At 38.2% G+C, this 17459-nt stretch overlaps 1 protein-coding gene across 1 annotated transcript in view; it reads right to left on the bottom strand.

Moving 5' to 3' along the window:
- Positions 1 to 17459, bottom strand: part of TRDN (triadin) — a 219772-nt gene that overhangs the window by 89208 nt on the left and 113105 nt on the right. The window contains exons 16-17 of the mRNA XM_042779095.1: positions 5696 to 5741; positions 2281 to 2324 (exon numbers count right to left, since the gene is read on the bottom strand). Of these exons, the coding sequence (XP_042635029.1) occupies positions 2281 to 2324; positions 5696 to 5741 (90 nt within the window). The remainder of the gene's footprint in view (positions 1 to 2280; positions 2325 to 5695; positions 5742 to 17459) is intronic.

The following is a 17459-nucleotide window of genomic DNA, read 5'->3' as shown; positions in this document are numbered from 1 at the left end:
CTCCAGCAATGGTCATAAAGGATTTTTTGTATCAGCTAGAATATTTTTTTAATTAAAATTCACAATTTTGTATCTTGAGAAGAAAAAACTAATCATTTTAATCACAAGCTGAATTAGAGAATGCCAAAAAATGTTAGTTAATCCTTGACACCTGTCACTGTATTATTACAATGAAAAAGAATATGGCTAAATCAGGAGTGTAATTTTGAGTCCTTCCCCTCCAGTCTTTTGAGAAGTTCATAAAAGATGCATCAGATTGTCTTGTGAAACAGAATAAAAACAAAATATAGTTTGCATGTGTGGGATTGCTTTATTTCCATCCACTTAAAAGCCCACAGCTGATAATTATATCCTTAGTTATTATCACAGCATTGTAATTATTTGGGGTGCTTACCCCTCCTTCAGGGAAATTTGTAGAAGACCTTGAAGAATAATTTACTTTATATTGCTTTTCTGAGTGCCTGTTTTTGCAGAAGTAAGAGATCCAACACACATGTTCTACAAGTGTCAAATGGACCTAATACAAAATAGCAGGACTCTTTCATTTATCCCCTTCTGAGCTCTCAGCTAGAGTATGCTTGACAGTGATTTTTTTTAAAACTTTTTTTTTCATATCATCTGTGAAAACCAAATAAGTTAGGATTAGTTTTGTTGTACAAAGATTTTGATTTTTAATATTTAGTATCTGAACAGCTAAAATAATTTTAGAAAAAATAAAATTAAGGATATATTTGACTAAAAAATTCTTTATTTATTTATTTTATATATAACTTTAGTAACATTGAAACAAAAGTGTACAAAGCTGAAACTGGCTTTTGCCATTTTCAGTTTGTTATTCACAAATTATTTAAGTGCTAATGATTCTGCTTCTTTACACAAACTACTTTCAGCCGCAAATTTCACTCTGCAAATTCCACTCATATGGTGGAGATGGGAAGTTTTGCTGTGACAGCTGCCATGGAATTCTCTTAAAGGAGTTGCAGAATTATTTGGGTTGAAAAGGACCTTAAAGATCATCTCGTTCCAACAACCACCCCTGCCATGGGCAGGGACACCTTCCATGAGACCAGGCTGCTTAAAGCTCCATCCAGCCTGGCCTTGAGCACTGTCAGGGAGAGGACATCCACAACTTCTCTGGGCAACCTGTTCCAGCACCTCACCACCACCACAGTGAAGAATTTCTTCCTACTATCTGATCTAAACCTGCTCTCAGTTTAAAGCCATTACCTTTAGTCCTGTCATTGCACACCCTTGTGAGAAGTCCTTCTCCAGTTCTCCCTAGGCTCCTTTGAGGCACTCAAAGGCTGCTCTGAAGAATTGTGTGTCCAAATTAATAGGTCCTTTAAGACCTGCTTGAACACAGGTACTTATTTCACTAACAGGACATTACTTGTAGAGTAAATCTATGAAATGTTTTGTTAGATATTTCTACAAAATTTGCATAAGAACCCAATGTATAAGTTTCTTTTCATTGCCAAAAGAAATCTTTTGGCAAATTACCGTAAACCTGAGGATGGCGGGAGATTGTTCTGCCATAGAAATCATGAAAGTTCATACATGGAAATGAAAGTCAGTACACTTTTTAACTTGAATCAGATTTCGAAGCCTCATATTTTTCCTAATTTTTCTTTTATACTATACTTTCAGAAGAGAATGCTGAGTAGATGAAGTCTTACCAAAGAGACTGTCTTACTGTCCATACTGTGTTGAGGCATTGACACTTGCAAATTTGCAGAAAAGGAAGATGTAGCTCTTCCCTTTTAAACAATGCTATGTTGTCAGAGCATTTTTTGGCTATTTTTTTCAGAAGAGCGTTATTCCCATCTCTCTTCAGTCACAGAAGTTTTTCTGTTGGAACCAGAGCTACCTAGACAGAGCCCCTGTTTTGCATTTGTGAAGATAAATTTGGTGTTCCTCAGCATGCTGCACTCTGAGACTTCCCAGCCTATTTATGAAAATTGCTACCACTGAGATCACATTCAGCTGAGACCTCAATTTGACATTTCCTCCCCTATGAAACCTTTGTTTTTGAAGACAGTGATAGGAAAGAGGGGAAGGCAAAACTGTCAATCACAAAGAGGAGTGTGCAGTTAGAAGTAGGAAAAGAATGTATTAAGAAAGTAGGAGGCAGCTGAAGTCTAAACACGTCATTTTTCAATTATAAATAGTGTAGCTACTTTTTTCTTTGTATTTTCAATAACTCAATAACTATTATTTTTGGATTAATGAAATTCACTTTTTGAAACTGCATGACATGTAAAAGAGATACTAGTTACTTACTTTTGAGTTCTTTGGATACAGCAGCTTCTTTTTTATCTGTAAGAGAAAAAAAAAACCCAAACACATATGCATAAAAACATAGTAAGGATAAAGGTAGGCAGAAAACTGCAGTGTGTGCTTCAGAGGTGAAACTGCTTATTTGCTATAAAACGCATCAGAATCATACAGTGATTCATTCCACTTCTGTTTGTTTCATGGTACAGTGGCACTAATTTAAGCCTGTGTGACCCCGAACACCCTTGTTGAATTTTGGTATGGTAATACGTGGTGTTTGACACATGATTGAGCTACCATGGCTCACATGAGCTATGGTGGCTCACCATGGGCACGTTGTCAGGTTACAGAAACACAAGGGAGGATGTGCTAGCAGCCTAAGAACAGAGACATAATGAAAGGTACTCTCTTCCTGCAGTTGTTGGCAATCACACATCTGAGATTAGAAGACGTTCTGCCTAACACCTTTTGAACTTAGGGAAACTCAGTTCTACATATGGTCCATGTAAGAGCAGACAAAATTCATCCCTGGTTGACTTGAATAAAATAGAAGTTACTTAGCTGAATCAAAATGCAGCATGGCCAGGCAATCTACCAGAAAGACTTAACCAGGCTGCTCAGTCTCACTTTCACTTAAGGTAGGAATTTTGTGGAACTTTTTTGCAGGACTTTGTTTTTTCTGATGGCCGAGAGATTTGGAATCTTTACTGAGGTAATAAAAGTGTGCAGAAATATGCAGAGGTAGCTTCTCTCTCCATTATAATTCTTGGTGCTATTCTATCTCAGGGCTTTTAACTGGGTACAAAATCACCCGCTTCTAGAAACATTCTTGGTGCTTCCCATACCTTTTTCACTAGTGTCACCCGTACAACAAAGAAATTACTCGTGGAGATCCTGTGAGGAGCAAAAGCATGCATAGAGCAGTGGTAGAAAGTACTGCCCTGGTTATGAGGAAATTAACATCCTCTCTAACAAGCGATAGCGTGCCTGGAATACAGGCAGGATAATGCTTATGTCCATGACATATATGAATGATAAATGAATTGTACCCTTAAACACTAATGTAAGAAATACTTCAGGGCAGAAACTGTCAAATTAAATTGCTTGCGAGACTATCCCATTACTGCTAATAATACAAAGTTCCTTCTTTTTCTGCTGCTTTCTAAATTGCTGTGGAGAAGTTGATATGAGATAAGGTAATGCAAATGACTGCCAAGTAGTCTAATAATCTTGAAAAATTTGGAGGAAAAATATATTTCTACTTGGGTGATATGCTGCTCTGAACTAAAATATTTCTGGCTTAGTCCTCTGCTTCCACTAACTCTCTGTGAAAGTATGTTCTGCAGGCATTACTTCAAAGTATGATAATTACCACATTTAGATGAAATTAATCATAAAGCAGCTTCCAGCCATGTTATCTGGCTAAGGAGCCTATTGAAGCCTTCAAGAAATGCCTATTAGTTGCCAGATATGAAAATTTTGAAAGGTATGTATTGCAATGATATGAATCATTTATCACAATAATCTTCCATTGCTGGAGGTTATAAAAAAATAAATAAATTGACAGCATCATTTACAATAACAGAGTGGATATAAATAAAGTCCTCTTTATTTCTTCTTTTCATATAAGTTGCCATTTATTAGGGCAACATAGTTTCATATATTTGAAACCCATAATTTATTTTGAACGAATCAATGTGTTTTCTCATCATCTGAAATATATAGCATATAATAAATATAGTAAAAAGCTGGGCAATTTTTCCAGTAAGAAAATCTTATAATTTGCGGGGTTTGTGTTTAATTTTTTTTTATGTGCAGAAAAATGAACAATAATTGATTTCAATATCATATATTAATATGAAAATGTAAATAGTGTTAGGATATTCTTTTCAAGCAAGGTATCTCACATTTGATTTTTAAAACCGTATTTATCTAACTAGGCTGAAGTGTTTTCCAGAAAATTGTCCAGAGGAGGTTGTGTAGGACCTAGATAGATGGAAGTGCCTTTGAAGGCATATAGCATTTGCATCTACACACTTCAATGAAATAAATGACCTAGTTGCAAAGAAACAAACAACCGGTAGATCTTACAGAAGTAGGGAAAACTGATCATGACTTCTGAAGTCCCTATATATGGTTATCTGCTATAAGGCACAATTAACACATAACTTATCAACTCAGGGGAGAGGTGGGGGAACTCCCTCCTGCTGGCCTCCCGGCCCGGGAGAGAGGCAGGGGCTCTCTCCTGCTGGCCCCGCGGCTTGGGGGGAGGCAGGGGGCTCCCGTCCCCTCCTGCTACCGCTACCGTGGGAGCCGGGGGGCTCCGTGCCCCCCTTCCACCGCGGGGCAGCACTGGGCCGGGGCGAGCGAGCCCTGCGGCAGCCAGCCCCGAGCGGCCTCGCCGAGCGACTCCACCGAGCTGGGCCACCTGGCCCTGTTGGCAGCCCCGAGCGGACCGAGCCCTCACGGCCTGAGCCGAGCCAGTAAACCCCGCCCTGCCGCAATTTTGTTACTATTTGGCAACTTTGTTGCACGCTGCGAACGACAGAGCGGCTTATAATTGGGTGCGGCTTGTGTATGGACAAAGAACTAAATGTTTGCCAACACCCAGAGATGCGGCTTATAGTCAGTGCGGCTTGTAATCCTGAAATTACTGTATATTAAATCAGATTTTAAAATTCATTATGTCTTTTTCTTAAAAACAACAGCAATATGTTCTCTTGGTTCTTGGTGGACATTTTATTTTCATGTTAGTTAAGAAGAGGAATTTCCAAAAAAACAATTTCTTCAGAAAATTTTGAGACATATTTGATATTTAGGTCTTCTTAGAGGGCTCCTGTAAACCACCCAAACACTGTGCAATTCAAAGATTTGGGTACTTCTGACAACTCTATTCATTTCCTTCTCTTGAAAAAACCTGCAACAGACTTTAAAAGGCAAAGCTGATCAATTTATTCGTCATCTGTGGAGCACTGTGAAGCACCCTTTTTTTTACAGCTGTTCTCTGGAGGTGTTTGAAGACAATTGTATTCTGGTCTATATTCTCAAAAAGTAACCATGCTTATACGAGCTCTTCTCAGGTGACTGAACAGGTTTTTCTTTATTGACTCTGGTGAAAGACTAAACTACGGTAATACTTAAAATCATTTTATTAAAAATATATTTAAACAAATATGATCTGACTTTGTTCTTATCTCTACAGGCTAAAACAATCAATTTTGTATTCAAACTAGGAATGAGCATTTGGCAACCAGCATAGATGTATCTCAGTAGAAAAGAAAAGCAGCATCTTAATTTTTTGCCTCTTTTTAGCACATAGCTCGATCTTTTCCTCAGGCCTCAATCAACATCCTTTTGAAGTAAACTACCAGTACACAGTAACTACAAATGACATCTAAACTACACATGGGACAAGAAAAAAAAAAATCCCTGTAAGCTTATATAGTGCCTTTCATGGCAGTGAGTCCCTGGGAGGTTGGTAATAAGCTATTAGACAAGGATGCCCCAGTGCTTTCGTACAGAGTTTGGTTTTTTGAGTTTGAATAAACTTCCAAAACAGAATATTTCAAACACTGCTCTGAAGTGAATTCCAGATCCGGGGTTCACAAAACTTTTACACTTTTTGACAATGGACTTTTAATACAGTGTACATTGTACATTTCAGAACAGGAGATCTTCAGCAACTCCATTCAACCTACAATTTTGATAACTAAAAGGAAGTTCTGGGAAATAAATGGGTCTTGAATTGTACTCTCTTGAAAGGCTTCTCTATGCCTTTTTTTCCCAGAAATCTTGCTCTCAAGCATACCTAAGGGCATTAAAAAACTCCTAGAGTATTATTCAGATAAATGAGTATTTCAGAGACAATATATTGATAGCTCAGATAATGATGCACCATGTTAAGATAGCAGCTGAAACCCTTCTTCTTTTTAGAACCATTACTGTGTATGTTGTATTTAAAGCAACCTTTCTATTTGGAAGCATACAAAAGAACATGTTGGTAATATCAAATTTGCAAACTGAAACTAATTTCAACATCAGTGGGCAACCACAGTGTCCAAGTTGAATGGTAGCTAAAATCTTAATCAAACATGGTGGAACCCAATAGATTCCTCTGCTGCTGATCGGGACTAAGCACCAAGACCCTGGGGAATTGCTAGATGCCTCTGGAAGAGATGATTCACTGAATCAAAAACTACAGAAAAATTTAAAATGTTAAGCATTTACTGAAGGAGGAATTCTCACCCAAAACCTCAGCTAAAACTTTCAACATCTTCTGTTTTTTACCTGATGATCACATACTAGAATGAACTTAATCAAACCCCACTGACTGATCTACACATACCCACAGAAAACAGGTTCTGTGATGACAATGCTTCACACAATGTGACCATAATTCTTCAAGCAGAATATTCCTAGTGAGACTCGCACAAATCTTCCCTCATTTCCCAGTTCTATTGTTTATTTTGACATAGGTATTCAATTCATCTTGTGATTAAAAGTGGGAGAAGAAAATGGCAGAAAAATAAAGTAGCAGAAAAATGAACAGAAACTTCAAGAATCAGAAAGAATTGTGTTGAAAATAAAAATAATATTTTCCAGTGCTTTGAAGTCAAAACTGTATTGGTTTTTCAGAAATAAGAACAAAAACTGCTGACTGTTATTACCAACCAAAGCACAGTCAATCATGTGCATGCTTTGGGAGCTTGGCTCTGGCTTTGCAAATACAATGAAACAGCTGGGTTTTCATGACACTGCACCTTACAAGTGTGATAGCTAAAGTTCCCTTTGCTGCCCTGAGCAAGCATTCACATGACTGGAACTAAAAATGATACCAGGTGCCATCTGATGGCTGAGAACTTCCATCATGTGAATGGAAAACATAATCAAAGTCACCTAGAGACCAGTCTCACTACTGTCTGCTCCCAAGCTAGCAGATGTACCAGAATTTAGAAACAATTTATTAAGTGGCACAATTTGCAGCTGCTAATGTGATTTACAGTGGTAAAAGAGGAGCACACCCCAGACAGCTGAGCATTTTTCAAAATGAACTGCTGTTGAGCATACAGTAATTAAACAAGAACTGTCAAACCTATTAAAATACACTGTGATTTAATATTTTTTTCCATTTACTTGGAGTCTCGGAGTTCTTAAAACTATTTTAAAAACTATTTTCCACAATGCAGTATTGATTTCAACTAACATTCCAACAATTCTGAGAAGGATTGATTTCTGAAGCGTCTTTAATAAATTCTTACTAAGTTGCTTTTTCATTTATATTGTTTTTGATAATTTTTCACTAATTACATGGCATTACTGAAGTAATTTTTACCTTATCCCATCTAAAAGCTTTTTGGAGTATTTTAAATTTTTATTACAGTCACTTTTGAAACAGCAGATGCCCACATATTGGGGTGTTATATCAGAGTATCTTCCCTTTCTGGTGTAATTGTCTCCATTTTACAATAAAGATTTAAAAAATTCCATGCAACATAGAAATAAATAATATTTCTTCTTAGTAGACCTAAAATCTGTGAAGGCTCTATCAAAACTGCTTATATTAATCTACAATTAATTTTTTAACTTGCCTGAACCCCTAAAATTTGACATCATAAAAGAGTTATTTAGAAATACCAGTATTTCTCTCACATTCAAAGTTCTGTGTTTGGACCAACATTTGATTTTGTTCCTTTTCTTAATCCCTGAGCATGGTATTCCATATGCTCTGTGGCAACTTCTGGCAAAAACTCTTCTTGCCTTTCCAAAATAACATTTCTTGGTGGGCATGAGAAAGGCATCTCATTTCGCCAACGAGGCTGAAGTTGTGCACCAGGGAAAGCAAGATACAGTGCCACTACTGCTTCAGAGCTGTTCCTGACACATTACATGACAACAATAAACTCTCTGGCCAGAGTTTGACTATCTTGCTTTGAGAATAACAGGGAAATTCATTGGCAGAGACCAATAAGTCTTGAATCTCAGACTGCAGGTTTTGAATTTCTATCTTTTGCCTGCAGAGATTTCCCCATGAAAAAAAAAAAAAAAGGGAAACTGCAGATAATGTTATTATAGCTGGGTAAAATTGGCAGATGCAGAGCTTCTGGGTGCTAAAATCAAATTTCCTCAAGCAACATGAGACTGGATTATTAGATAGAAATTTTAAAATTAACTGATAACTGATGTGGCATGTAAAGGTGCTTGAATAGTGTAGGACAATGAAAAAGGAGTTAGCTAACTAAAATTCCTCTCTTGTTGGTTACAATAGAAATATTGGTGATAGTAGTCTTAAATGTAGACAGATCATTTTCCACTGAAGCAGGAAAAACATGCAAAACTTTCCATCCACTCTCTGAGAAGGGTACTTTCTCACCTCAGCATTGTCTCTATTTCCTCTCCACTCAGCATCAGGATTTTTGACAGTTTCTAGATTTCATTGATGTCTCCAAGTCCCTTCTGATCACCAGCCCTTGGAGGTGTTGTTGCCTCTCTGCAGTGTCTCCTCACACCATCACATCTGTCACCATTTGCAAGGCACTTCTATATCCTGTGCAACCAGTGACTACTTGCAAACCCTGGGCACCAGAGCATCAGAAGCAGATAGCAGCCTAAACCCCTGAGCTTCTCAGAAAATGTTTTGGCAATGCACATGGATGAAATACTAAATGTTATCTCAAACAGATTTCCCAAGATCATTAAAAGGGTTCGCTCAATAGAGCAAAAAATAAAGCAAGTAGAGGAGGGATGTGAGCAGACAAGTGATTCAGTTACAGCAAGAAAAGCCTGGACTTGGGGAATGGCCAATTTCAAGTATAATAGTTGTTCATGATTCCACTAATTGATGATTTCTCCTTTCGACTTTGTAATTGCTGGAATGGATTCAGTTTTTCCTACTGCAGAGCAGGTAGAAACTTATTCATGTTAAATACATGCTTCATGCATGAACAGTATCCTGGTTTGTATCAGAAGTCCTGTGGCAAGACAGCCTAGGGCAGGGATCATCTCCCTGTGTTCGATACAGGTGAGGCTGCACCTTGAATTATCTCTCCAGTTTTGGGCCCCTCACTTCTTAAAAATCTCTGAGGGACTGGGATGAGTTCAAAGAAGGGCAATGGAGCTGGTGAAGGGTCTGAACCACAAGCCCTGTGAGGAGCAGTTGAGGAAGTTGGGGTTGTTTCACCTTGAGAAAAGGAGGCTCTGGGGAGTCCTTATCACTCTCTCTACAGCTACCTGAAGGAGGTTGTAGCAAGATGCAGGTTGGCTTCTTCTCCAAGGTAACAAGCAGTAGGACAAGAGAAAATGGCTTCAAGTTGTGCCAGAAAACGTTTAGATTGGATATCAGGGAAAATTTCTTTGCAAAAAGAATGCTCAATCATTGGAAGAAGCTGCCCAGAGAAATGGTTGAGTCATTATTGAGAGTATTTAAAGTGTATGTGTGTTCACTTGGAGAAATTGTTCACTTGGCAGTGATGAGTTTAAGGTAAGACTCAATAAGCTTAAAGGTCTTTTAGAGCCCAAAAGGCTCTATGTTTCCATATTATCTTCTGTGTTCATCAGGCATGGTTTAAAAACGCAAAACCAGGAGCATGATATGAGATTGCAGTCATCCACACAAGAAAGCTGTAAGTGCTGCTAGTTACACAAACAGCAGTCCTTTTGAGAAAAGGTAATGGTTTTGAGTATGTGAGTAATAACATTGCTTCCTAAAACTTAGGAAACAGATATTTCCCTGGAATAACCTGTCATTTGAACTAGCGTGAATATTAAAAGAGATTATAATTTTCTTCATTATTTTTTATCTTTCCTTGAAAGAGCTTGGGGTATGTACTCTAAACTTTTCTTAATAAAGCTCAGCACCAATGCTGTTTGAAGGATTCAGAAGAGAATTTTGGGTTAGAATCGCCTTTGTTAAATGCATGTATGTTATGCATTCTTGTGATTTTTCTTTCTGTACTTCTCAACGCATTTGCACTTCTTTCTGTCTGCTGGATAGATAGATGAACAGATGGCATCTATAGACATTATCGCTAAGAAGAAGATATTTTCTTATCTCTGAACACAGGTACTGTCAACATTCTCACTCTGTGAGAAGGGAAATCTTGAAGAAATGTCCATCCATTCATCTTTATAGATGACACACTAATTACACTCTTGTAAGTGAAGCAGAATCTATGAGAAAGCAACTTCATGAAGAATGTACTGCAATCAAACAAAAAATCAATGCTTTTATAACCACAGTTAGGTATGGCTCTTCCATTAAAGAACATTTGCCTATTTTATTTTCCTAATCATTCAATAATACTTGACTTAGTGTCTCAGAGTAATGTATAGCAAACCACAAAATTTGCTGTTTCTTGAAAAACAGATCAGGCGAACAGGCACAGCCATTGGAAACATTTATTGAAAGGTTAAACAATCATAACTAAAAGTGAAGTGTAAAGGCATATATTTTAAGTCAGAAATACCTCTGATTTATGAACCTTTACAGAGGAAAGGCACACAAGAGACTGAAGTATACTTTCAATTCAGTGACATGAATGTCTTTATTTAGTATGTACTAATCAAAATTTAGTAAAAGCTTTTAAAGTTTTATTTCATGGTCAAGGGAAAAAAAATCTTTTTAAAAGTAAAGGAAAACAAAAAAAAAGAAAATCATCCTGATCTCAGACTCTGAAGATTACGCCTGATTGACTTTAACTGAGTCAAGTCATGAACTTGTCTATTTAGCAACAGCAGAAAATAACGCTGAACAGTTATCCCATTTCAACCTGGTGGATGTATCTGTGCATGGACACCAAACATAGAATAATTATCCCAAATATCAAGCCTGCTGACTCAGATGTGCATCTTATTTTGAGGGCATAGAACAGTTTTCCTTCATTAAAGAGATTAACTTTGTGTTATTTGAGGCATAGGCCTACTCTAATCCTGTTATTTCTGGATGTGACTTGAAAAATAAACATTACATTAATACCTAGACCAGCATAAAGAGGGTTGAGGAAATAAATTAAATTCTTTAATTAAAGCTCTGCCACCCAGCTGCTTGCACAGCACAGGTAGTTCTTTTTACATATCTGAAAGTCCAAAGGCAAACTGTTTATTAGGTTGCCAGTGTGGACTTTAGATTATTTATCGCCTTCAAGCTTGATTATTTCTAGTATAATACCTCCCCAAAAAGTTCTTTATGAGATTGACAATACAATGTCAGAAGAGGTTGCCTGTCAGACACTAAATTACTCCTCTACCTTGTTCAAACAAGGTTCTCTTGACAGCTCAGCAAAAAGTGAGTGGTAATGCAAACCCAAACCTCCTCCCTTTTATCTGCATTTATTCAAGGGCTGACATTTTGAATTCTTTGTCAACCAGACCTTACCATCATTCACCATTTGCCTCTCTCACATCTCTCCCTACTTTGTGTAGTCCAAGATGGAGAAGATCAAACACAAGCTATCAGATCTGGATGGAGCAATACTCAGCATTGATGTGAAATCAGTCAACTCCTGATAGTCGGCAAAAGGACTGCTGAAAAGTGGGTTGCATTTTATTTTTCTGCTACTATCATTTCATGGACAGGGCACGTGCCCCAGACAGTGAATACTCACCTTTTTCTGTGCTGGAGATTTATTTGTACCTCATATGGAGGTGGGTTGGGGGTTGGGGTTGGGGAATACTCCCTGTATGGAAAGTGGTCAATATACCCAAACTCCCCCACACAATACAATCTGAAGGGGACTAAACAGAGGGTGGAATGGAGTGGAGACTGCAGTCAAATTCTGTCCAAACCCTTGCACTGGAGGGAACTCAGTGGTACTTTCTAGTTGATAAGCCACCTGAGAGCTGAAAACCAAGAGAGATAAAGGAAGAAGACTTGCTGTTTAGTCAGCAGCTCTCTTAAAATCCCTTTCCTTGGAATGATGCATGTCCCAATCCCAAGATTACCTCAGATACTATACTGAGATACCCTCCACCAAGGTACCACCACCCCTCACTGAGTAAATGTATAGATGTATGACTAAATTCACTCAAGCTCCACCTGAACGTACATAAATAATACAAAATTAAATTAAGAATCGGCAGAAGTTAGGGAAGACTCCATCTTAACTTCTGGGCTCATCTGATGGCCTGAACCTCTTTTCTCCCCCTCAGGGACTCATATTGGGTAAGAGCTGTATTCAATGCGTTCTGAATGATCTTGAAGTCAGACACTATCATTGGCAATCCTCCAACCTAAACCTGTCACAATTTTATTAATAGAGTGCTATTCTGTGAACTGTTAGTGTGAATACTTAATGGGTGCTAGCAGTCTCTGGCAGAAGCAATGATGTAGAGGTCCAGGAGGGGGTCTCTCTTTGGCAGGTGACCCTGAGCAAGTCAGTCCAAATACCTTCTGATCTGGTGAAATGCTCAGTGAAGAGTCCCCATAATGGGATGCTGACAGGTTGGTTGGGCACAAGGGTCTCAGTTTTCCTGGGACATGGACAGATTAATCAAGAATTAAGGGTTTAAGGAAATCTCTCTTTTGCATATAATGGTGGGCGAGGATGGGAAAGGATCAGTTTCCACTAATGCTGATTCCTAGTAAAAGAAAGAGGAGATGAGTCTTCCACCTGAGAGTCTCCACATCAGTTGGAATGGAGAGTCAGTCTTAGACTGAGTCGCTTCTTATTGTGGTGTGGAGAGACAAGGGGAAGGCAGAAAAAGGTTTTTTCTAACTCTTTCTCTCTTTGCATTTCATTTCATTTCTATCTCTTGAACACTGAAAGCTAACCATGTCCTGGAAAGGCACAAGTGTTTTGTCTTGCTCTGGTATGGATAATGTTACCATTCCCAATTGAAAAACTCTTTCAATGGGTAATATGACATAGAAACACCATGGTGACTTTGCAGCCTCTGTACATTTTTACAAAAGCAGAGGAGGTGTTCAGGAGCTCAGTTCTCACAGAAAATCAATGGGAGTTATGTGTCAGGCCTTCAGGTGACATGCTGCATCTTTCAGCATGCTTTGAAATCATGTTGTCAATTATTGATGATGATGGACCATAGAATTCAAAGTCCACTGAGTGCTTTGAAGTTTAGGTGTAGGACACGTTTGAACTGCCTTTTGTCTTCTTTCAGCAGCAGACTTCCTTAACAAGAAGTCACATGGAGACCATGGGAGTTGCCTTTCTGCTGTGTTTGCATCTCTATTCTGCCAGATTTTTCCCTTTCTCCGTCACTGTGAACTTTTTATCTCTTTGAGGAGATAAAATTTGATTTTTACTAAATAGCCATATCTGTCTTGAGGATTTCTGGAAATGTCAATTAGGAAAGCAGGCTTTTCTATTTTCCATGGAAGACTAAATACTTAGAGGATGACTACCAATTATGTGTTCAGCTTAAAAAGGCTAATAAAAATAATGCAGAAAGGAATTTTTCCAATGAACCTGCAAGGCAGTTGTCTCCAGCTGCATTCCTGCATTGGCTTCACTACAATCTCTTTTAGCTGATTATGTGTATCTCTGAGGGTATACCTCTGCAACACTCAAGGCTAGAACACACCATCAGGCTATCTAGTCTGACATTTTGTTGTCAGACACTCCTATATTTCAGCTAGGCACCTTTTCAGCTGATGTGTATTTTTCATTAGGTAAACAATCATCTTCTGCAGACACCAGGGAAAGCAATATCCACCCTGTGCTGCGGTAGTTTATCACTCTTAGTGTTAAGAACATGTACCTCATTTTCAGTCTGGATTCAGTTAGCTGCAGATGCCAGTCATTCATTCTTGTTTAGCTGTCCCTACTATGTTAAAGGGAGCTATTGTAGCCAAAATCCTTTTTTTCCTTCTTTTTTTGAAAAGGTACTTAGTATCCACAACAACCAAGTTACCTCTTTCTGAAGAGATGAATTGAATACTTTATTCTTCTATGTGAAAAAAAAAAATAAATTCCTTGCTTTGAAATAACTCAAGTGACTTTTTTTTTCTTTCTCCAGTTTGGACATGGAACTTCCATTTTCTTCAGTTCTTTATAGACAGGGGATGTGTGGCCATGGTCAGTGTCCCCTGTTACAAGGTTTATGATTTCATGCCTGTATGAAAAAGTATCAACCTCAATTTTCCATTCACCTTGTCAGTTTTAAAGCTACCTTCCAGATGTAAATGTAAGTGCCAACATAACATGAGACAGTAGGGAATTGGGCCCTGAGGTTAGAAAGACTATATTTGGGTGTCACAAGAGAACATAACTCTGAGTAATGGGATAAAATTAAGCAAGGGAAAATTTAGGCAGACTGGAATGAAATACTTCTTAACTGTGAGATGTATGAGGTTGTAGAATAATCTTCTGTGGGAATTGATAGAGACCTAGTTACTTCAGACATTTATAACTAAACTGGTTAAAGCACTTGAAGATGCTCTGTAAGGAATTATCCTGCATTGCCAGAAGGGAGGATTAGATGACCTAGTAGGTCATTTCCATCTCCTCTTTCTCTGATTTTGTTGTACAAAGCCCCACAAACAGGAAATTGTTATCAAAGTCAAGAGATGCCCCTAAACCCTGCTTTTGTAAGAGAAAAAAGAATAAATTACATCACTTGCTGGTAACAGTGCAGGAATCCTAATCCAGCTTTTCTGTGGGTTAGTAAATGCTACCAGTGCTGATGGCTGTGTGCATAATTTGTGAAAGCAGAAACATCAACCAATGAAAGAATGTCAGGAAACTGTAAGTGAATAGGATCCAGGAGAAGAACTGTAGGAAAGAAAAAATCAGAATGGGCTCGAGGTGCACAATAGGGTCATGAGCAAGTCATTAGTCAGGAATGGATTGGCCTGTAGTAGAGAAGATAAAACCTGAAGCTGCAGTCTTCCATCTGGGAAAAGTAGGTGGTTTCTATAAGTTTTGGTGTATGGAGACATATAATAATATTACCAGTTGGAATCATAATTAAGATGAAATCCAAGCCAGGGGCTTTGGTAAGGGTTGTATAAACCCACCACAAGTCAAACTGCAGAACACTTTGCAGAAATGTATAAGTGGATAAAGAGTCTAGCAGAGAAAACTGTCAAAAGAATATTGATAGGAAACACCCTAGAGAATGATCACACAGTTCTAAGGTCCTTAGGCTCCTCCTTTGTTTTGTGTGTGTACTTAATGTGGTTTGTTCCTAAAACTGTTCTCAAATCATAACACACTGTGTTTCCTTACTTATTAGTCTTATGCATTCATCTGCCTGAGGAATCACAAAGCAACTCATTGCTTATTATTTCTGCTGATAATTTTTTCATGTCTCTCCTCCTAATCTTTCTAAATCTAGCTGCAAATAAATGCAAACTGTAGGTTCCTGTTCTGGGTTCAGCTGGGAGGCAGAAGTTAATTTTCTTCACAGCAGCCTGTATGATGCTGTGGTTTGGATTTGTTACTCAGATATTGTTAGCAAACCTGAGTTTTGACTATTGTCAAACAGCGCTTGCACAGCATCAGAGCTTTTTCTTTTTCCCACTCTGTCTGTGCCTACTGGGATCTTGGAAAAGGTTGGGAGAGGACACAGCTGGAACATCTGAACCAAATTAGCCAGAGGTGTATTCCTTACCATGTAATGCCATGCTCAGCAATAAAAATTGAGAGTAGAGGAAGAATAAGGGAAGGATGTCCTCTGCTCCAGCTGGCTGCGCATTGGTCTGCTTGGCAAGGTGATGAGCAATTACATAACTCATTTTTCTCCTCTTTGTCTTATTTATTAATCTGTCTTTGTCTCAACCCATGAGTTTTCTCACTTTTGCTCTTCCTGTTCTTCTTCTTGTCACGTTGGTAAGGGGGAAAGTGAATGAGTCACTGTAGGGGTGATTAGCAGCAGGCCAGGGTCAGCTCAATACAGTGTTTTTTCATCATGAGATTTAAAAAACCCAGTCAGACAGGATTCTACCACTCAAAATTCCTACCTTAAACTTTTTGTAGCAGCCATTCTGAAAACAGGTCTGGTCAATCCAAAATGCATCATAGTGCTTATACATGCATTTCAGTTCCTAAATGACTCAGTTTTTACCTTTTCTCACACTTGGTTTAATAAGCCACAAGAAAATTTGTGAATAAATGTTTCATTTTCTGTATGTGACCAACCACTTCCAAAATACCTTAGGCTCTTCTTGTTCTGATTTCACAATTCCATTTTTTCCTTGTAAGCAGCCTAAATTGTGATAGCCTCTACATCTCACTGGCTGTTACAGATCTTACATTGTGGCCTCCTCCAAAAACACACATCATCCTCCCATCTGCTGACATCTGTTGTGTGACACCTCACACAAGGGAACATGAGACACATCACAGCATCCAAGCTGGGCTGCTTAAAGTTTTCAGACACTCAGCTGGAAATACACTCCTGGCAGTGGCCAGGGTAGAGTGAGGAGTTTCAAACCCTGCTCTTGAGAGGCAACAGAGATGTCTTCCTATAAATGTGTGCAAGTAGAGACAATTTTCTCATCAGGAAAAAAGTGGGATCAACATTTGTATCCCCAATGAAACATTCAATCTCTTGCAGTTAGATCAGCCCAAAGCTTTTCAGGATGTGTAGTATGCATCTATTTCTCTACATCAGTGGGTTAGCCAAGCACATTCTTTTCCCTAGCTATAACTTTTGTCATAAGGTTTATTTTAATTAATTTTTGCTTCACTGGAAGTACTGAAAGTATTTATATTGCAAAATTATTCTTCTAAGAACAGTGTCACATTTAGATGATATTCTAAGTATATAATGACATATTTCTAGCCATGAAAGCAGTAGGATAAGCAGCATCAGGAGCTAAGTAGTGATTTCATCATTACTTCAGCAAACTCCTTTTAAATAGCTATATTTGAAAGCAAACAACAAAAAGCCCCTCAGGCATGTGGATTGAGAGAAAAAGATAATTTGCCACCAGGTGTCAGTAGTGGTTCTTTTATTTAATATCAAGACTGAAAAGGTAGAAGCTGAGCCAAGGTAGTCACAAAATTAAATGCATTTTAAAACTGTTGTTCAGACCAGGAATTTAAAAATGGTCGAAGGAATTTGTCTTCCTGCCTGTATAGAGGACAATAACAAAGAAGATACTATTGGTGTATAAAATGGTCTTTTCCTTCCATTTCCTACTAAGCCTTTGTGGGTTTGTTTTCAAATTATAAGGACTGTCCTTTAAAGAAAATTCATTTGTGGTCTACCAATGCAAAAAGTTGCTG

The sequence above is a fragment of the Catharus ustulatus genome, chromosome 3, assembly GCF_009819885.2.
Source record: "Catharus ustulatus isolate bCatUst1 chromosome 3, bCatUst1.pri.v2, whole genome shotgun sequence".
NCBI classification, from domain to species: Eukaryota; Metazoa; Chordata; class Aves; order Passeriformes; family Turdidae; genus Catharus; species Catharus ustulatus.
Note: the sequence above shows the minus strand (reverse complement) of the source record. Positions and strands in the feature narration are given on the sequence as shown.